Source organism: Schistocerca nitens, chromosome 5 (assembly GCF_023898315.1).
Source record: "Schistocerca nitens isolate TAMUIC-IGC-003100 chromosome 5, iqSchNite1.1, whole genome shotgun sequence".
Taxonomy (NCBI): domain Eukaryota; kingdom Metazoa; phylum Arthropoda; class Insecta; order Orthoptera; family Acrididae; genus Schistocerca; species Schistocerca nitens.
This window is the reverse complement of record NC_064618.1, coordinates 730,711,967-730,735,139: the sequence shown is the minus strand read 5'-3', so window position 1 is coordinate 730,735,139 and position 23,173 is coordinate 730,711,967. Positions and strand designations below refer to the sequence as shown.

Genomic DNA, 23,173 nt, shown 5'->3' with positions numbered 1-23,173 from the left:
ATTCATGTACAGATCCATGGTGTATTCCTAGGCTCCAGCTTCGCCTAGGCCTTTCACATGGCCCTAAGGACTAAGTTAACCCCAAGGATCTCCACCGCCATTTCCTCTCGATTCTTGACATGTACCGAGGCCACGGAGTGTTTACATCGACGGCTCGATGGCTGATGCTCACATCATTCATTGCCTGATGGTTGCAGTGTTTTCACTGCCTAGCTGGTGGCTATATCTCGTGCTCTTGAACACATCCGTTCATGCCCTGAGAAGTCGTTTCTTCTGTGTACTGACTCCTTGAGCAGTCTACAAGCTATCAACCTCGTCATCCCTCGTTAGCAACCATCCAGGAGTCCATCTATGCTCAGAAATGGTCCAGTCATTCAGTGGTGTTTGTCTGGGCCACAGGTCAAGTCGGAATTCCAGGCCACGAACTTGCAGACAGGCTGCGCGGAAACTGCTTATAGAGAACGGCTTCTCTGCAACTGACCTGCGTTCAGTACTATGCCGCAAGGCAAGGTTTTGTGGCTTTGGGAGACAAAATGGCATAACCTCAGCATGCACAACAAAATGCGTGCCATTAAGGAGACTACGAATGTGTGGCAGTCCTCCATGCGGACTCTCGAAGGGACTCTGTGGTTCTCTGCCAGCTCCGCATTGGCCACACTTGGGTGACACACGGCTGCCCCCTGTGCCGTGATTACCCACCTCAGTGTCTGTGCAGCGCCTGGCTGACAGTAGCCCATATCTTGCTGAGCTGTCCTTCTTTGGCTGCCTTGCGATGGAATCTTCAGTTACCGGACTCGTTGCCCTTAATTTTAGCTGATAATGCCTCATCAGCTAATTTAGTTTTAGGTGTTATATACATGACAGTGGGTTTTATCATTCTATATAAGTTTTAGTGCATGTCCGTTGCCCCTTTGTGTTCTCCACTCTGATGCTTTTAGGGTGGATGTTTTAATGTGTCACAGAGTGGCTGGCTTTTCCTTTTTATTCTCGTGGCCAGCCAGCGACAGTCATCTGCTCTCTTGTTTTTACCCCTTCTACCAGTTTCTTGCTTCTCTCTTTGGTTTTCTTTTCCTGTTTTGTCTATGGTAGTGTTGGTTGTCCTCCTGTCGTTCTTCTGGTTCTTCTATTCTCCTATTATTGTGCTGTACATCTCCTTTTTTTTCCGGCTTTCCCTTGTGTAATTATTTTACTGGGAACAAGGGACCGATGACCTCACAGTTTGGTCCCCCCCCCCCCCCCTCCCTTTAAACCAACCAACTAACCACCATATTAGGTAGATGACAGTAAACATAGAATTAAGTTCAGAGAACTGTCGATAACATCAGAATTCAGTATGGTGGGAAGCCTCCGTATGCTGTGGTCAGAGCCCCTAAACATCATAACATGGGGTCAGTAAGGTTCTGAATACGTTTATAGGAATCTCCCTCAATGTTGTATTCAAGAGTCTCATCCAGGCATCAATTGTGGCTGCTGGTAGTCCGTGATGAGTAAGTTACTAATTGTATTTGAGGCATGTGTGAAAGTGGTATGTCAAGTGAACATGCAAGGCTAGGGTTAATGGTACCTGCCATTTTTTAAAGTTGGTTTTTACAATCCTCATCATATTTGAAATACGGTATGCAGAACTTCTGTAAAGGTCTCTATCCTGCAGAAGTGCCGTAAAGGTCTCTATCCCTGTCAGATTGCCATAAATAAATAAGAATGCAGGTTTCATTCTGTTTGCATGATACGCAGAGCCACCAGACATACAATTTGTCCACTGCAATACTCAACAGTGCACAAAGACGTATGGTGCTTTGTTCATGTGGACAAGATGATGATCATTCTATACCCTGATTGCATTGCAGCATCCATAACCAGATTGTCACTGTGTATGATGCTCATCTATTCACTAGCTCCATACGTACATCACTATCTTATCTACATGTTCTATATGAGACAAACTGTCATCTATAAATATGGCAAGCAAAGTTCTGGCAGAGTTTAAATGATTAGGATTAAAGGTGACTACTCACTGAATAGTAGAAGCATTGATCTGTCAGCAGTCACACAAAAAAGAATGGATACTTCTCTAGTTTTCAAACAAACCCTTTAGTGAGCCTCTACACACGCGCGCGCGCGCGCACACACACACACACACACACACACACACACACACACACACACACACCATCTCTACAGTGTGCTGACTGAATGCGTCTGACACAATATGTTTGTGTACTGAAGCTCATTAAAGGATTCATTGAAAAGCCAGCAAAATTTTCATTCTTTCTTGTGTGCCTGTCAGTGACAATGCTTCTAGTACTCGGTGAGTGGCCGTCTTTACTCCTAAATTATTTACAATGTGCCATCTATAACAGACTGGTCATTCTACTTCAACTCAACTGACTCACATTCTGATATTGATCCTTTCGACAATGTCGAGACATATTGCCGTTCGCTTTCATACCTCCACTTGGTTTAATTTCCCTTCAGTGGTTAAACTTATAGTAATGACCTGTCTGGTAGTGCAAGAGGCAGTGCTGATAGGTCTATATGTATAGTGTCTCTGAGCAGTTTTAATCACTTCTTGCTGGTACAGTGTTCTACACATTGTCAGAGTTTAGCTTCATGTGGACTGTTTTTTCTGGGTGTTGCAATTTTAGAGCTGTAAGTCTTCATTATTGGCACCATCTCGTGCTACCTATTCTGCACTATGCTGTTGTCCTCAGAACACCGCCTGCATACAGAGTGATGCCAACATTCTCTTTCCGCCAGGCCTCTTATTACGCAATGGAATTGTCTTTCTGTGAAAAGCCACTGTTCCTATCTGTTACAGGAGAAATTGGAAATTTCCCATGTGATAGCCACAAGGGATAAATTTCTATGTCGATCCTTATACCCATTGATTTAGGATTATAGATAATCCATAATACTGTCACCACTTTTTTCTGACAAGCTGAATTCTTCTGAAACAACATACATACCAGCTATAGCTGGAAACCTCAAGCTACACTGACATAAAATCTATCAGACCACTTAAACTGTTGAATAAATGAAAGATATAACTATCAACTGAATGGGGACTTGCCATACATGTGTAAAATTGAACATATTATAGAACCAAAAACTACCAAATCATTACAAAGTAAGAAACACACAAATAATTAGAGAAGATGCACAAAGAAGGAAATTTCTGAATACAGCAGTTTATAAGAATAACAGTCTTTAGTTGAGATGGCATAAGTAGATCCCTGCCAACCAGCAGTGCTGATGCCAGTTTTCAACTGCGAACGGCCTAATGGCTTTTAGGCAAAAACACTTGCCATCTACAGAGCTGTGACAACACTGAGACATTGCTGTAGATTTGTTTACAAAATCACATTGTGTCACTGGATGAGGTAGGCCCACAAAGCTGCTGCTATGCATAGTCCTCTGCAACCATTAGGGATCATCTTAATACTGACTTGACTATAGTGACAATATAAAAGGTCAGTAATTATAGAAAATATAAAATTCTAGATTGCCCTATGAACAGCATACATAATTAATAAATAAAGCTAATTTAAGAAGCCATAATCCAGTAGATAATGTAAACAGATTGTTAACATCAAGATTGCTGTTTGTGCCTAGATAAAAGAAATTAAAACAAGTATTCACCTATGGTGTGTAAATTCCAAAAATTCCTTTCAAAATTAACTCGTGCAGTTGATGGAATATATTACAGAAACACCAATTTTCTCATTGCCAACACTAGTAAACATCATGAGTATATTAGCACAAGGGAATATAATTTTCATTAATGATCCAATTATATTGACACTGTGAAGAAAACACCTGTTAAGCATGAAAATGTAATTGCCCATAGGCCACCAAATTGTGTGACTGTCGTTCTTGATGTACACAGATGGATGTCATATACATCTCCTATGAAAAATTCAAATGACATGCATCATTATCTTAGAAGTGTGTTGATGAGGTGTGCTTTATTCTCATTCACATAATCACTACTCTTCTTAATTGTCTTTTTTATTGGATACACTGTGTACAGCTTGCACCTTATTTACGTAATGGGTTTACTGATACTGGCCTGGCAGTGTACTGTTGGATGCCAATGATGTTTAAATGAGCAGTAGGGAGATTATATATTTTTCCCATAGATTCATAGCTTCATTCAGTGTTTGTCAATATTCAGTTTTTCTCCAGCTGCACCAGTGCACTTCAATTCATTACGACCCCAATATCTGTGACCCACCCAACTCCTCTCCACAGCTGATTGCAACTAAGGTTACTTCTGTACTCTTTCTGCTGCTCTGCATTTTGGTACCACTGGATCAAGACTGACTTACCCCTGTTTTTTTTTTTTTTTTCTGAACCATTCCATTCAATGGAAACTCATCACCTTATTTTATTACTTTTGATTCTATTTTCCTAAAATGGATTGCATTTGCAAAAATCTGTTCAGTAGCTTCTAAGTGCAAGTACAATGTATGGATTTCGCTGAGGCAATAATTCACTTACACGAGGCCCTTTATATGGGGGCTTCACTTTAGCATACACAAAGTCCTGTGCAACAGTGGATAGTGTCTTTGAACAGCACCTCATCATCCTCAGTGCAGCATATAGGCTTCTTGTCATGGACATTTCTTTGCATCTACTCACATTTACAAAGTGCTGCCATGCAGCACTTTTATCAAAGTCTTTCTGTGTGTCTTAAAATTGCCCAGTTACAATTCTCTGTTGACAACAGCATCATCAGTGAGCAATATGGTAGTGCAGCTAACCGTGTTGTTATAATCTTCAGTCCAAAGAATGGTTTGATGCAACTTTTCAGATTATTCTATTCTGTGCAACTGTTTTCATCTCTGCACAACTATTTAAACCTATACCAGTTGAATCTGCTTACTATGATCAAGCCTTGCTGCCCCCTACTATTGTTACCCACCAAACTTCACTTCATTACCAAATTAACAATTCCATGACGCCTCAGGATGTGTCGTATCAACCAGCCCCTTCAGCATTCTTCCAAGCACACCACATTTCAGTTGCTTCTCTTTTTGTGTGAATTGTTGGAGATCGTCCACATTTCACTCCAGGCAAAATACTGTCAGAAAAGACTTCCTATCACTGGTATATTCTTTGTTTAGAAAGTTGCCTTTTCATAAATGCTTTTATTGCTCTTGCCTGTCTGAATCTTATATCCTCATTAATTCTTTCATTGTCCATTATTTTGCTCAGCAGATAGTGAAAACTCATCTACCATGTTCAGTGTCTTGTTTCGTAATTTAATTCACTCAAAATCGTCTTCACATTCCACTCTATTGTCTTTTTCCATTCTTTGCACCTGATCTACCATGTCCTTTGCTATCTCTGACAGAATCCAATGTTGTTGATGAACTTTATTTCTTCCTCCTTGCCAAATATCTCCTTGCTTTCCTTTCCTGGTTGCTCTGTGTAAAGATTGAAAAATACAGTTTTTAAGTTACAGCCCTGTCTCACTCTCTTCTTAACTATTGCTTCCTTCAATTCTTACAGTTTCACTTTGGTGTCTGTACAAGTTGTAAATAACCTTTCATTCCATTTATTTTATTTTATTGTCTTCAGAATCTCAAAGCTTTAACCATAATTTGCCTTTAAAGTGGGTTATTAATGACTGGCTAGCAATTTTATGAAATAAAAATACTCTTCTAGCTCTCTTGTTTACCTTTGTGCCTTTGGTGACCATTGTACCTGTAGCAGGATTGTCATCATTAATCCCTCTCTCTCTTTGGTGACATTCTAAAAATTATTAGGTTTGTCTGTAACTAGATTAAACATATTACTGTGACATGTGGGTTGTCAGACTAGTTGTTAGAGGCAGTTAACTGAAACTGTGCTTAGCATTTCATTACAGTATTCTTGGCCTTCAATACTTTTGATGGAAGCATAATTTTTCCAATCAGTATTGGACAAATTAAAGTCATTATCTCTACTGTTACCATATGTTTAAAGTATTTCCACACATTAGATTATCTTTGAGTGAATCTGTAAGAGTCCTGTGTGCATCTGATGGCTTATAGAAACATTTGATTATTATTCAAAGTCCACTGACCCATATTACCCTTGTCATATGAGGTCACAGTTGGCTATATTTTGGAAATCACTGGACTTAATGTTTCTGCTAATCACTATAAACACTCCATTGAGTGGAAGATGATTTTGCCAATATTAGTACCACGTGCTGAAAATTTCTGTAATCTATACTCTGATATTCAACCATTTCTTGGTTCCTAATATCTGGGAGGGAATGCTGTCTTGAAGGTATATGATGTCTCGTAGTTTACTGCAAACACTCTGGCAATTCAAAACTAGCATTTCACTATCCATATGTTCTACATGATTTGTTTCACTAATTGTGTTGTCCAGTGGAGATGTTTGAGTAGGCACGTGGTAGTTTCACCTAACCAAAACAAAAAAGTGTGCCACACATGCTGTGCAACTTAAGACATTGATGGCACATTTGATTTGTTCTCCTCCTGTGACACTATTTCTCTTGGAAGGTTCATCACACACCTCAAATTCAAGCTGTCTACAACTGGCAGCCTCTTCTTCCCCCACCCTGCGTGGGGCTCAGAACTCTTATGTGCGTGCTTGGTGAGCATGAGACCCCAAGCTATTGTAGTACTTTTTCCTTGCCTGTGTTGTAGTTTTACCTTCTGACTGTATGTTTTCTCTGAATTATTGTGTTAAGATTTTCTTCTGGCAACCCATTTGTAATAAAGTTCCTGAATGTATTGCCCTCCAGGAAAGTTCTCGTACCCAAATTATTCTTGGGACTAAGAACTGGCTGAAACCCGAAGTGGAAAGCTCTTGAGACATTTAGTGAGTCATGGAATGTGTATCGGAAAGACAGATTAGAGGCCACAGGATGCGGAGTGTTCATTGCAGTTGACAGAAATTTCTCTCTATTGAGGTCAAAGTTGAATGCGACAGTATAGTGATCTGGTAGTGTATAACAGGCGCAGGTCAAACCGAGTAAATTGTTGGATGTTTTTACCAACTACTCAATTCTATCAAATACCCAGATCATGCAACGCTAGTTCGAGCCAACTTTAACCTACTGAGTGTAGACGGAGACATCTAAAGGTCCGTTGCAGGAAGGCACAGACAGACAGACAGACAGACAGACAGTCATGCAAAATACTTTTGAACACACCTTCTGAAAACGGTCGTACGCAACTAACTTGACAGTCCATGCACAATGGAAATGTCTTAGACCTTGTAGTAACAAATAGGCCCTACCTTATTGACAATGTCACTATAGAAACGGGGATTAGCAATCATGATGTCATTGTAGCAACTATGTTTACAAAAGTTAATAAATCAGTCAAGAAGACTAGGAGAGTGTTTCTGTTGTATAGGGCAGGTAAGTAGTTATTACCATCTCTCTTAGACAGATCCAGAAAAGTTGGTGTAGAGGAATTATGTGCAGAGTTTAAGCAGATTGTAAATTGTGGTCTGGAGAGCTATGTGCCTAATAAGTGGATAAAGGATGGAAAGGATCCATCGTGGTTTACTTATGACATTCAGAGGATGCTGAGGAGGCAGAGGCTGTTGCATTCTTGGTTCAAATGATGTCTAGTGAAGGTTGGTAGAGATTTTGCTAAGCTGGTCTAAGGCTTCCAGTCAGTCCCTTGTTGACTAGTCTGGTGTAGCAGTTGAATATACCAAAACAAAAGCCAATGTTATAAATTTCACAGTCAAGAAATCATTCACGCAGGAGAATCATACAAATATACCATAATTTGATCATCATATAGACACCCATATGAATGACACAGTAATAAGCATCCCTGGTGTAGAGAAACAACTGAAAGATTTGAAAGCAAATAAATCACAAGGTCCGGTTGGAATCCCAGTTTGATTTTACAAAGAGTACTGTATGGCATTGGTCCCTCACCAAGTTTGCATTTATCGTGAATATCTCGCCCAGCAGAAAGTCCCAAGCAACTGGAAAATAAGCACAGTTGACTCCAGTGTATAAGAAAGGTAAAAGAACCGACCCGCAAACTTACATACCAATATCCCTAAGTTTGGTTTGCTGCAGAATCTGTGAACACATTCCTATTTTGAATATAGTAAACTTTCTTGAGACTGAAATTATTATGTCCATAAATCAGCATGATTTTAGAAAGTACCGCTCACGCGAAACTCGGCTTAACCTCTTCTCACATGATATACTGCAAACTGCAGATGAAGGGCAACAGACAGATTCCATATTTTTAGATTTCTGAAAAGCGTTTGACACGGTGCCCCATTGGAGTCCGTTAATGAAGGTATGAGCATATAGAATAAGTTCACCGATATGTGAGCATCTTAAATAATAGAACCCAGTATTTTGTCCTTGACAACAAGTGTTCCTCAGAGACAAGGGTATCATCAGGAGTGCCCTAGGGATGTGTGATAGGACCACTGTTTTTCTCTGTATACATAAATAATTTGATGGACAAGGTGGGCAGTAATCTGTGGTTGTTTGCTGATGATGCTGTGGTGTATGGTAAGGTGTCAAATTCAAGTGACTGTAGGATAATACAAGATGACTTAGACAAAATTTCTAGTTGTGATGAATGGCAGCTAGCCCCAAATGTGGAAAAATGTAAGTTAATGTGAATGAGTAGGAAGATCAAACCCATAATGTTCGGATACAGTATTCCTAGTGTCCTGCTTGACACAGTCAAGTCATTTAAATATCTGGGTGTCACATTGCAAAGCAATATGAGATGGAACGATCATGTGAGAACTGTCAGGCATGGCAGATGGCCAACTTCGGTTTACTGCGGGAATTTCAGGAAGTAGTGTTTCAGCTGTAATGTGACTGCATGTAGGAGACTGGTGCGACCTATTCTTGATTGCTGCTAGAATGTTTTGGATCCTTACCATGTCGGATTGAAGTAAGACATTGAAGCAATTCAGAGGCAGTCTGCTAGATTTGTGACCGGTAGGTTCAAGCAATACAGGGTTGAGAAAATTTAGAGAACTGGCATTTGATGAAGCTGCGAAAAGATTCTGCTTCTGGCAACATTACATTGCACATAATAAACATGAACATAAGATATGAGAAATTAGGGCTCATATGAAGGCATACAGTCATTTATCCCTCGCTCTGTTTGTGAATGGAACAGGAAAGGAAATGGCTGGTAGTGGTACAGGGTACCCTCCGTCACGCACCGTATGGTGGCTTGCAGAATATCTATGTAGATGTGGATGTTCTAGGGTGCAGTTCATATGTAATAGCATTGACTAATACATAAATAAAAGATTGCAATCGTGATTCAGCCCAATTCTCAAAAGTCCACTCGTCCTGCAATCTAGTGACGCCTGTTGGTACTACTTGCATGGTGGGTCTAAACAGTATATTTTATTTTCATAATGTTTCCGGTCAGTTTAATATGATTTATTTTGTTTGTAGACATTTAATTCTGAATTAATTTTCCTTCTTGCTGCTTCTGAATGTCACCATCTTGTTCTTAAGTTGATAGAAAGGTTGTAACATTTTTACTCGGTATTCTAATACGTGAACAGCGACTCAACTTCTCATTTGAAATTCACTTGTTATATCATTACAGTCTCTAACAACCAAATAAAGTATTGACTTGCGTTCAGAATCAAGTAATGTTTTTTGAAGGATAACAGTTTTGCCTCTCAATATTAGCATTAATAAAAAGCACCATAAATATCTGTATACAGTAGCCATACATGTACGAGAACTTTTATTGAAAATGTGTTTAGATACAACAAGAGTTTATAAGATGATATAATCTAATGTGTCTTCCTCTAGTATTTTACAAAATTGTCAAATTTTAAGCAGAGCATTAGATTGTAGACTGTAGTGGTGGTTGGTTCACAATTTCTCATGTATCCCTTGCATTGGTGCCACGTAAGTCAGATGTCACACGATTGTTTCAGGAGGGTTATACTGTATTGAATGCTTCATTGTATCGAGAAATCTCAAGCGTATTTGAGCATGAGAATTTTTTGCTTCACCTACCCTTCCGAATTCTTCAAAATAAATCTGTGTGTGACATCAATAGCCAAAGTTTTATCTGTAAATGTAAAATGACCCTTATATCAATATAGTAATGTAAAAATGTTGATCTCAGCAGCAATCATTTAATGCACAAATATGAAACGAACCTATATTCTTTGACTAATGATTTTGGGAAAGAAACCTCATCTTATAATCGAGCACATACGGTATCCCACTGGTTATCTAGGCTGGAGATGCTACATAATTCAACTCCCCAAGAGTCCAAGGGAACGGCTTCTCGCAGAGTTCCATGCTGAGTGTTAGGCTTTTCCTCACCCCCACCAATGGGCACGTGACCTTCATTGGATCACTGGTCACTTCCATGCCGTATGTTGATGACTTTTTGCTTTTGGTATAACTCCCAGTCTGTAGCCTTGATTGAGTGCCAGGTCCAAGATGCCATTCAAAGGGTGTCCATTTAAACCCCTTCTCACGGTTTCCAGAAAACACTTACAAAAACTCGAATCACTCATTTCTGTTGTCATACCATAGCCCGTCCTGACCCAGAACTCTACTGGGATACCCAGCACATGGATACTGTCACACAGTCCTAGCTTTTGGTATTCCTCTTTGATAAAAAGTTGATATGATGCCTCATGTTCATTAACAAAAGACAACTGCAGGCGAAAGCTTAATGCTCTCTGTTTCCTTGCCCAACTCTCATCCATATTTACTGGCGCCTGGTCACGTCTTAGTTGGATTACAGTTGCAAGGTTTATATCTCAGGGGCACTTTCAGCTTTGAAGTTGTTGGACGCAGTTCACTACTGTGCTGTAAGAGTGGCCACTTTGCCTAACCACCTCCTTAGAATGTCCCCTCCACCCACCCTCCCTTTCTGCTCTGTACACAGACCACGAATTAGGGCAATCTATTTCAAGATCCTAATGTGTCTGGTCCCCATGATCTTTCAGTGACTGTTCCTCACAGTTCTTCAGGAGTGTCAGGGTGGTATATTCATTTACTCAAGCCTTTAAAATCATGCATAGAATGGGATAAGTTTTTATATCTTCCACCAGTCAGAAATAACATTTGTTGCTGGGAACATGTAGGTGGTTTTACGGTGGAGCTGAAGGCCATTAACAGAGTCCACCATTTACTAAACAGATTTCCTTTGACCATATTTTAATTAGTAGTGACTTGATGAGGAGTCACCAGCCTATTGTTTGATGTTATCTTGTCACTCTGTGATATCTGCTATTCGTGAGCTTCCCTCTGACCTTAGTCACATTGCCTGCTCAGTCGTCTTTCTCTGAGTCCCAAGTCATGTGGCTATCTCAGGGAAGGAAGTCCCGACAGTATGGCTGTAGAACTGATAACTTCCCTGATTATTTGCGACCTTTGCCGGCCGGTGTGGCTGTGTGGTTCTAGGCGCTTCAGTCTGCAACCGCGTGACAGCTACGGTCGCAGGTTCAAATCCTGCCTCGGGCATGGATGTGTGTGATGTCCTTAGGTTAGTTAGGTTTTAATTAGTTCTAAGTTCTAGGCGACTGATGACCTCAGAAGTTAAGTCGCATAGTGCTCAGAGCCATTTGAACCATTTGCGACCTTTGGGTCGCTTTGACGATCCCAAGTGCAGATTTTTGCGTGCAAATAAAGATGGAAAAACATCTGGTATGGAATACACTATCCTATGTTGCCCACGCATACCATATTAACCCATATTTTTATTTTATGTAACTATCCACTGCCACATTGTAGTTGTGGAGCCTTGCAGACTAGCTCACATCCTGGTGGAATTTTGCCTTTTTGTGGCTCTCCATGCTAAGCATGGTCTTCTGTATTCTTTGTCTCTAATATTAGTGGATGACCCATGGTGTTTTTCTGTGAATTCTTCTCTCATATGTAACATTTTAAATAACTTTCCAGTTGGGGTGCGTGGGTTAGAGATGTATCCCACTGCATGCTAAGTCCTACCTCTTTTGCCAGCTGTTTTGGTCATCCCTCTTCTACTCTGTTTTAACTGCTTGTAGGTGCAGTTAGCCTCTTTCTCTGCCACATTCTATTTTCCATTTTAGTTGTAGCACTCTGATGAATACTGGCATTATTTTCCTTTCTAATGCTTTGACTATAACAGATCATGATTGGGACGGTTCCTTTCTCATGCGAGGACATTCGACTGGTCCCACCCACCTGCTGACCTGTTATTTCCCATAGTGTGTTTAATTATTGTCAGTTCAACTGGTTTCCATTACATTTTTTAGCCTTCTCAGTTTTACTGTTATGGATCTTCCAGCTAGAAGGATTCTTTACTCTGTAACTGCCTACACCCTTAAACATGTTGGTGGGAGGTTGGATGCCGGCAGGGTTTCTCTAACCACATATGAGCTTCAAGAGACCCCTCATCTGCTCTGACCTACATACCAACATGACCCATATACCTTTACTTGTCCTTAAATTGTTTCTCAGCTGTTGCATCAATATTGTTTCAGTGCCTCAATTCAGGCATAAAATACGATCAGATTTCTGGCAGACGTTACTAACTGCAGATAAACTACCTCTTGACTGAGGAACTGATGACCTTGCTGTTTAGTTCCATAACAATCACCACCAGCCAACCAACACAGCCAACCAACACAACCACCCAACCTTCTTTTCTCCTCCTGGCTGCTTGGATTCAACATAGGGGAGACTGGTACTTGAGCAGGAGCGGTAACACCCAGTGGCTCTTCTTAGGACTCATCAGCAGAAGGCAATGCCTCTACTCTAACCTATTCATGACTAATATATCTAAAAACAAAGATGATGTGACTTACCAAATGAAAGTGCTGGCAGGTCGACAGATGCACAAACAAACACAAACATACACACAAAATTCTAGCTTTCGCAACCAACGGTTGCTTCGTCAGGAAAGAGGGAAGGAGAGGGAAAGATGAAAGGATGTGGGTTTTAAGGGAGAGGGTAAGGAGTCATTCCAATCCCGGGAGCGGAAAGACTTACCTTAGGGGGAAAAAAAGGACAGGTATACACTTGAGCGCGCGCGCGCGCGCGCGCGCACACACACACGCACACACACACACACACACACACACACACACACACACACACACACACAGACACGAGCAGACATTTGTAAAAGCAAAGAGTTCGGGCAGAGATGTCAGTCGAGGCGGAAGTACAGAGGCAAAGATGTTGAAAGACAGGTGAGGTATGAGCGGCGGCAACTTGAAATTAGCGGAGGTTGAGGCCTGGCGGATAACGAGAGGAGAGGATATACTGAAGGGCAAGTTCCCATCTCCGGAGTTCTGACAGGTTGGTGTTAGTGGGAAGTATCCAGATAACCTGGACGGTGTAACACTGTCAAGATGTGCTGGCCGTGCACCAAGGCATGTTTAGCCACAGGGTGATCCTCATTACCAACAAACACTGCCTGCCTGTGTCCATTCATGCGAATGGACAGTTTGTTGCTGGTCATTCCCACATAGAAAGCTTCACAGTGTAGGCAGGTCAGTTGGTAAATCACGTGGGTGCTTTCACACGTGGCTCTGCCTTTGATCGTGTACACCTTCCGGGTTACAGGACTGGAGTAGGTGGTGGTGGGAGGGTGCATGGGACAGGTTTTACAGCGGGGGCGGTTACAAGGGTAGGAGCCAGAGGGTAGGGAAAGTGGTTTGGGGATTTCATATGGATGAACTAACAGGTTACGAAGGTTAGGTGGACGGCGGGAAGGATTTGAGGAAGTCGTATCCCTGCTGGAGAGCCACATTCAGAGTCTGATCCACCTTAATCCTACTCCCAACATCACCACTGCTGAAGCCCAAGCTATCCGTGATCTGAAGGCTGACCGAACCATCGTCATTCTTCCGGCGGACAAGGGTTCCATGACCGTGGTACTTGATCGTCGGGAGTATGTGGCTGAGGGACTGCGTCAGCTTTCAGACAACACCACATACAAAGTTTACCAAGGTAATCCCATTCCTGATGTCCAGGTGGAGCTTCAAGGAATCCTCAGAACCTTAGGCCCCCTACAAAACCTTTCACCTGACTCCATCAACCTCCTGACCCCACCGACACCCCGCACCCCTACCTTCTTCCCAAAATTCATAAACCCAACCATCCCGGCCGCCCCATTGTAACTGGTTACCAAACCCCCACAGAGCGTATCTCTGCCTACGTAGATCAACACCTTCAACCCATTACATGCAGTCTCCCATCCTTCATCAAAGACACCAACCACTTTCTCGAACGCCTGGAATCCTTACCCAATCTGTTACCCCCGGAAACCATCCTTGTAACCGTTGATGCCACTTCCTTATACACAAATATTCCGCACGTCCAGGGCCTCGCTGCGATGGAGCACTTCCTTTCACGCCGATCACCTGCCACGCTACCTAAAACCTCTTTCCTCATTACCTTAGCCAGCTTCATCCTGACCCACACCTTCTTCACTTTTGAAGGCCAGACATACCAACAATTAAAGGGAACAGCCATGGGTACCAGGATGGCCCCCTTGTACGCCAACCTATTCATGGGTTGCTAGAGGAAGCCTTCTTGTTTACCCAGGTCTGCAAACCCAAAGTTTGGTACAGATTTATTGATGACATCTTCATGATCTGGACTCGCAGTGAAGAAGAACTCCAGAATTTCCTCTCCAACCTCAACTCCTTTGGTTCCATCAGATTCACCTGGTCCTACTCCAAATCCCATGCCAGTTTCCTTGACGTTGACCTCCATCTGGCCAATGGCCAGCTTCACACGTCCGTCCACATCAAACCCACCAACAAGCAACAGTACCTCCATTATGACAGCTGCCACCCATTCCACATACAACGGTCCCTTCCCTACAGCCTAGGTCTTCGTGGCAAACGAATCTGCTCCAGTCCCGAATCCCTGAACCATTACACCAACAACCTGAAAACAGCTTTCGCATCCCGCAACTACCCTCCCGACCTGGTACAGAAGCAAACAACCAGAGCCACTTCCTCATCCCCTCAAACCCAGAACCTCCCACAGAAGAACCACAAAAGTGCCCCACTTGTGACAGGATACTTACCGGGACTGGATCAGACTCTGAATGTGGCTCTCCAGCAGGGATACGACTTCCTCAAATCCTGCCCAGAAATGAGATCCATCCTTCATGAAATCCTCCCCACTCCACCAAGAGTGTCTTTCCGCCGTCCACCTAACCTTCGTAACCTGTTAGTTCATCCATATGAAATCCCCAAACCACTTTCCCTACCCTCTGGCTCCTACCCTTGTAACCACCCCTGCTGTAAAACCTGTCCCATGCACCCTCCCACCACCACCTACTCCAGTCCTGTAACCTGGAAGGTGTACACGATCAAAGGCAGAGCCACGTGTGAAAGCACCCACGTGATTTACCAACTGACCTGCCTACACTGTGAAGCTTTCTATGTGGGAATGACCAGCAACAAACTGTCCATTCGCATGAATGGACACAGGCAGACAGTGTTTGTTGGTAATGAGGATCACCCTGTGGCTAAACATGCCTTGGTGCACGGCCAGCACATCTTGGCACAGTGTTACACCGTCCGGGTTATCTGGATACTTCCCACTAACACCAACCTCTCAGAACTCCGGAGATGGGAACTTGCCCTTCAGTATATCCTCTCCTCTCATTATCCGCCGGGCCTCAACCTCCGCTAATTTCAAGTTGCCGCCGCTCATACCTCACCTGTCTTTCAACATCTTTGCCTCTGTACTTCTGCCTCGACTGACATCTCTGCCCGAACTCTTTGCCTTTACAAATATCTGCTCGTGTCTGTGTATGTGCGGATGGATATGTGTGTGTGTGTGTGTGCGAGTGTATATCTGTCCTTTTTTCCCCCAAGGTAAGTCTTTCCGCTCCCGGGATTGGAATGACTCCTTACCCTTTCCCTTAAAACCCACATCCTTTCATCTTTCCCTCTCCTTCCCTCTTTCCTGACGAAGCAACCGTTGGTTGCGAAAGCTAGAATTTTGTGTGTATGTTTGTGTTTGTTTGTGTGTCTGTCGACCTGCCAGCACTTTCATTTGGTAAGTCACATCATCTTTGTTTTTACATATATTTTTCCTACGTGGAATGTTTCCCTCTATTATAATCTATTCATGACTAATGTGGAGTTAACCTACTGGCCATTTAGTTTCCCTACAGATCATCAGACCAGGGCGTGACACAACAACAATGCTCAGGTGATCACTTACTACTAGATTAGGGTTCTCTGCAAGCCACATTTCCAATGCAGCTTCCAGCTGTTTGTGCACAACAGTCAACTTCTTCAGCAAGATGCCTCAACAGCCGCAATCCCTCATTATCATCGGATTTCCAGTCCAGTTGCCCAGATGTGGTTTAAGGGTGCTCTCCATTTGTAGCTGTCCACATACCATTCTTTTCTCATGACTTTATTTCAGTTTTTTTTCCTATATCCTCCTTCACATGGTCCAACCATCTCTTTCTTGATCCTCCTACCAGTCACATCTGTGTATAGTCATTGTTGTGCTTTCCTTTCCTCGTCCATTCGTTTGCCTCCAAACCATCTCAAAGAGGCCCTTGTTACTGTTTCTTTCAAGGATGTGTACACTTCAGCTTCTTCCTAATTTTTTTGTTTCTTACCTTATCCTTTCAAGTTTTCCAACCACAATTTGTAAGAAATTAATTTCTGCAGCTCACGGTTCATTGTTGATCTGTTTGGTGGTTGTTCAGGTTTCCAAGCCATTTCATGTTATGGGGATGAAGTATGACTGAAGGAGAGTCTGTTTTGATCTTAAAGCGACTTGCTGATTCCACAGTAGATTCCGAACTACATGATAGAACTGAGCTGATTTTTGAGTTTGGGTATTGATGTGCTATCACTTGAAATGATCCACTCAAGATATATCTATTGGTCTACTATTTCCAGCTGTATATCTAGCAGCTTCATATTTCCTATTTTGTTCTGCCTAGCCTATCTTACCCTGAAAACTGCACCCGGGGTTAGCGATTGCAAAGAGAAAGGAATAAAGAAATTAAAAGCACTAAGTACAGCCAAAAACTATACTCCATACAACGAGAGAGGAGTCTTGGCAACTGGTAGCACTGTTGCTAGCTTTTAACCACAAAGTGCCAAAAGACTGCCTTCAGTATTGTCTGACAGTCATTGTTACCTAGAACTATATCAACGCTGTCAGTTGCACATAAATGTAAATCACATTATGGAACTGCTCACAGTAGATGTACAAAACAGGAGTACAAAGGTCACTTTAACTGTCAGGGAACTTCTTTTGCTGTTCAGACTACAGTTGCTTCTTACGTCCAAATGGGAGCGTATAAAAAATCTAAACTAAGCGCACAGTACTTTATGGTTCTGGTAACTAGTGCTGGTGCTTTGGAATCTGGCACACTAAATTTATGTAGGATTAAGGGAATAAGCTTTTATGCATCCATCAGTGACATGAATTAGGCTGGGTGAACTAGTGAAAAAGTGGCTGAGAAAGAACTGTCCTGCTCATTCTTGTCCAGTCACTTCTACAAAAAGCTTCTCACTACTTACCAGTCTGCATAAGCTCTGTTACTTTCTTCAGCATGGCTACATGTCAAAACAAACAGATATGTAGCTTTTACTAGGAACGTGGGTAAACTAACATAAGAAAGACATAGATCAATTTTTAATATTATATCATTTATCTGGCACAACATCATGTCCCAAGTTTAAAGAACATTCAGCACATAAAAACATAACTTTGCCAAGCACAGTAAATTCAGGCATATTATTAGAACTGATACAGATATATATAACTTAGTACAAGTCTACATATTGCTCATTGCCTTACACACCACTATCAGAAAATATTACTCATTATGGACCTGCTGGCAAGAACTAGTGTGAGAAATGAGAGTCAATGGTTTTAGTTTATACTGAAATAATGTTTGCATATCACTGTAGTATAGTTAATAAACAAATAAGGGTTTCCCAGAGATATGCTTCTTATTGTCATTGGCTTTAGTTAGTAATCAGCGATAAGTATTGACAGTTTGGGCTGACATTGGTATCCTTTAATAGTGACACTAGAAGATATTTATTTTCCCATTTCAGTGGCCACCTCACTCCACTGTTCTCTTGCAGCCAGCCACCTGTTGCTGAACTGAGGCACCTCTCACATGGGCATGTGGGAATGAATGGGACAGTGCATCTAAAGCATTCCCTGCACTCATTCTTAAATAAAATGCTACTTATTGTGCTAACGCATAAAGTAACAAGCACTGTTAAACTGAAATAATAAAAAAAGAAAACAAAATGCTGCAAGCTCTGTGATAGAGACATCACCATCTCCATCCAAAGCAAATTAAAGTCAAACTACATAAAAATGTAAGTGTGGGGAACACATCTGATAGCAGATTTATTGGGGAAACTCTAAAGAAACATAATTCATTTGTGAAGGGTGTTACTTAAAGAATCCTTGTCTGACTTGTTTATCAGTCTGGAATATTAATGGAGTAGATGTGTTTGTTTATTCACTGTGATAGTGCAGCAGAACCATTTAACAGAGTCCATGGAAAATACTATAAGGAGTCTCTCAGACTTTTAATAGTAAGTACAAATCAAGAAACAATTTTGTTACCTTAAATAAATCTCGTTGGTAAAATTTGAGATCTTCAAATTTATACAAAGATTATTGTTCCTGCACAACTTAATGAATGCCATCTGAAAGGGGTGGTGGTGGCGGCCCTATAGTGCATCCTGTGGAAACTCGTGCTAAATGGGGGTGGGGGGTGAAGTACAAATATAGATGCAGGTTCCATTAATCATTTCTGTGCAGAACACTTGTTCATTTAGCAATATAACAGGGAAGTAAACCAAAAGATGCTCTGTCATCGTGGTTGTTTTTCCTGCTAAACGATTTCAATAATGTATGATTTCTGCTGAAATCTTAGGCATCTGAAACATGTCTACTCTGTCTTTAATGGCCTGTGACATCTGCAGTATATATTTATTATTTGCACATTGATATGTGGTTTGATGGGCAAGTTTCAAGACTAGAAGTCCAAAGGCTTAACATTGTCCAATTCACAAGTGGTCTAAGAATTTTTTCAGTCATTTAGTGCTTCTTTCACAATGATTTTACTAAGTTGAAAGGTCAGAGGAAGGCAAGGACATATGGATCTCAGTATGTTCATGTGTATTGAAGCACTGGCATTCATGCCAGCCTTCAGGTTGAGAACAACTTTAATTTTACTTGTATATTCATTTGCTTTCCACACATCACTTGTAACTATAGCTGATGACCCTTTTTTGTGTATAAATCCATGATAAGTTGTGAAACAAATCATTAGTGCAGGTAGTAGTAATCCTTTGATTTGATGACTCCAAAAAGAATAATTTATTTTCCAGAACTTAATATTCACACATGCTATAATTTGCTATTCCTGTGAGTCATATTGTACTTAAATCATGTGGACGTGATTTTTGCTGTATTTAGTGGTAACTCATTATCCATATCATAATACACGGGAAATTGAAGTTTGTGTAGCGTGTTCTAATGTTAAAGATGAAGAACGTAATGTGTGATTCAGCACAGTAATTGCTTTTAACTTTTTGTTTTATAGTAGGTGCATAAAAGGTTGCATGTAACAGTACCTTCTGCACATTAAATATTAAGTGATAGTGAATCTCTACTAAACAGAAACAGAAACCTGAAAGATACTGCAGATTTTAAGTGTTATGTTAAAAGCTGCTAGAATTTTATTAAAATGTGTAACTGATCCTGTATTGTTAGTTACTATTCTATTGTGACTCTTGAAATTACTTCACAATATTTAATTCTTTGATTTTAAAGGAAGTTTTTAATCCACAGGAACATGGGAGAAAGGGAGCAAAGAAGGAAGACTTTTTATCTAGTGAAAATTCTGGCCCAGAGACCCAGATCTTACATTACCTTGTTAATAGTGGCTGGATCACTGCCCGCTAAATAATCTTCGTTTAATAAGGGTACAGTTGTGGACCATAACTAAAACATAATGTGATTAAGTGAAGTAGGCCATCTTTCTCTTCCTTTCAACGTATGTCCACTGTTGTTGGCTTATGCATAGACCACTGAACATATATTTACTGTGTACATATATGAACTATGTAATTAGAAGCATTTGGTGATCTCAGCTACCTTTTATTAGCTCATGTAGTACAATTCTTATTAAGTCATTGGCTAGGGGGAGAAATGCACCAAATATTTCTTTCATAGTTATTTTTGATATGCATATTGTCTAAGTGTACAGTGTAAAGCTAACGTATAAATATTACCAACTATTAGTAAATAAACCAAATGAAATTTCGTAAAAAAGGCAGAGAGAAATCAGTGCTGTTAATTAAAATACTATGTACTTTCTGTACATAAGAGCTTCAGTGATTTCACCTTTTAAACAGAAGCCAAATTGTAAAAATAGAGGGACAAGCAGAAGTATAATGCTTTTGGTAGCAGGCCTTCATCTTTCTTTATTTCTTTGCAGATTCTTTGCAACACTGATTGTTTAAACAATAGGAAGCTATTTAATTTACTTTATATTGTATGGGTTGTCCATTTCTTTATGGTCAATATTGATTCCTCATACATGAATTTTGTGATATTTGATGTGGAAACATGTAAGAACTTGGTTGTATATAGTGTACCTGAAATGTGTTGTATATATTTTGTGGAGTTGCAGTTCAGAATATGTTCATTATGTTGTTGTGCAATCACTTCAAAGATAAAAAATTGTCAGTATGTTATTAAACAACTAATACTTCCATAAATGCTATGTAGTGACAGTTTGCAGTTGTTTTAATATTCTGGCTCTTGTGCATCTGTTTTGCATTTATAATACATGAAGTAATGCAGTTTCTTTGGTAATCAGAGAAAGTACAATGTTTTGTGAAAAAATTCATTATCAAGCTATGGCTAAAATGATAACACTGTAAAAATGTTACGAAAATCAAGTGAATAGTGGGCTTCATGTAGTTACAGTCACATGCCCTTATTACAATCTTAATTTCATGTGTAACTCTGTAATATCTAGTCCATGTACCATCTCCTAGTTCTGTAAGTTTAATTTAAATTTATAGACAGTATGCTCTGTCATTAAAAACTTTTACCTCAATGCTGCTTGTTAGTGTCATTGTCGAAGTATACAAATATGATAGGAAAAAGACTTTAAAGCTCTAGATGAAATGTGAAATGAAGTCTGTGACAATACCAATACAATCTGCTGAGCTGTTTCAGAAATGTATTGCTCTTTTTTGAGTTTATGGAGTACAAGTTTGAATCATGGCTTCACCTGGAAATATGACATTTTAGCTTCTACTATATAAATGGAATTAATTCAGTTCCAATTTGTGGCATTTTGTGTAAGAAATATCACATTGTTATCTAATATATATCTGCCAGAAGTGATCAAAATAGTAAAAATTCTTAACAATATTGAACTTGGCATGATGCAAATATAGTTGTTTATTATGGCATAGAAGTTGACTTGATTTTTTAAAGTTTTTCACTTTTTGTATTACCACCACCATTAGACATTGATTACATGCCATGCCTCGTGGCAAAGCAGCTATGAATTAGTCTTAGATTGCTAAACACTCAATTTTTGGTTAAGAAATTATTGTTCTGTTTGCTGGTTAGAAGTCCCATGTAACATGTAGTAATGCATCAATCTCTCTGAGCAGTAAAATTGGTGCACTCCTGTAAATCAGTTGATAAGTAAGCAAGCTATTAAACAGTGAGTTACATAAATGTCTTCTGCTCCATACTTACTGGGAAAAACTGCAAATTCATCTTTCTTTCGCTTCCTTTCCAATTCTATAAATACTGAACAGGCTTGCAATTTGCCAGCAACACCTGGAATTCTCAAGAGTGTTCGTTTTACCTTGCAGTGTCAGGTAGAAACTTTTGTTATTATTTTTTTGAATTATTTTAAACATCTAGTTCCACAGGAGCAAACTGTGAAGCAAATCTCCGTGGTCATGGAATTAGTCAGTACGTGCAATTAACATCATAAAAGTTAATAGAAAAAATTACGCAAATCCTATTCAGAGAACAAGCTGCTGAGTATACACTGATCAGCCAGAACATTATCACCACTGACAGAGTATCGATATAAACCCATCCAGGTGATAGGAGTGTCACCTGCCGAGGAATGACTGCTAGTCAGACACATGCATGGTGCATGTAGTATCAGTGAGTGTGCTGTCCCTGTGTAGAATGGGGAAGGCACATGATCTATCAGAGTTTGACCAAGTGCAGACTGTGATGGCCCAGAGGCTCGGCATGAGCATTTCGGAAACTGCACTATTTATTGAGTGTTTGAGGAGTGCTGTGGTGAGTGTCTTCAACACATGGTGAAACCAAGTTGAAACCATGTCCAGATGTCATGGGGTTGGGCGGTCACCCCTCATTACAGATGTCATGTCGTAGGCTGGGCAGACAGGTAAAACAGGACAGGTGGCGAAATGTGGCAGTACTAACATTAGACTTAAATGCTGGGCAGAGTATAAGTGTGTCTGATCACACAGTGCACCAGACACTCCTAATGATAAGCCTGCGTATCCGATGACCCAACATTACCATCATGACACTGGCAACTTTGATGGATATGAGCAAGTGACCATCAGCACCAGATGTTGGCTCATTGGTAGAGCTTTGCGTGGTCTGATTAATCCTGATGCCTTATTCATCATGCTGATGGGAGGGCATAAATCCATCATCTTCCAGGGAAACAGCTCCTTGACACTTGTACGGTGGGACGGAGTCAACTGGCGTCAGCTCCGTTATGCTCTGGGAAACATTCACGTGGAGCATCCATGGTTCAAGTGGAGCTCTTGCAGGACACCATGACGCCCAAGGAATACTGGTTGCAGGCTATGTACACCCCTTCATGATCATCATGTCTCCCAATGGCGGTGGCATTTTTCAGCAAGATAATGCGCCATGTCATAAGGCCAAGAGTGTGATAGAGTGATTTGAGGAACACAGTGGCAAGTTCCAATAGAGGTACTGGCCTCTCAACTCACCAGATCTAAACTTGATCAAACACATCACGGATGTGATTGAACATGGCGTCAGAGCTGATCACCCCCCCCCCCCCCCCCCAAGAATTTATGTGAATGAGGTGACTTGTGTGTGGTTCTGGCTGATTAGTGTATATTATAAAAAAACAGCAATATAGCACAGGAATTAGCTTAA

At 40.8% G+C, this 23,173-nt stretch overlaps 1 protein-coding gene across 1 annotated transcript in view; it reads left to right on the top strand.

Moving 5' to 3' along the window:
- Positions 1–21,707, top strand: part of LOC126259447 (transcriptional adapter 2B-like) — a 130,233-nt gene extending 108,526 nt beyond the window's left edge. Inside the window, exon 12 of the mRNA XM_049956265.1 lies at positions 19,814–21,707. Coding sequence (XP_049812222.1) covers positions 19,814–19,927 — 114 coding nt within the window. The 3' untranslated portion in view covers positions 19,928–21,707. The remainder of the gene's footprint in view (positions 1–19,813) is intronic.
- The last annotated feature ends 1,466 nt before the right edge of the window (positions 21,708–23,173 follow it).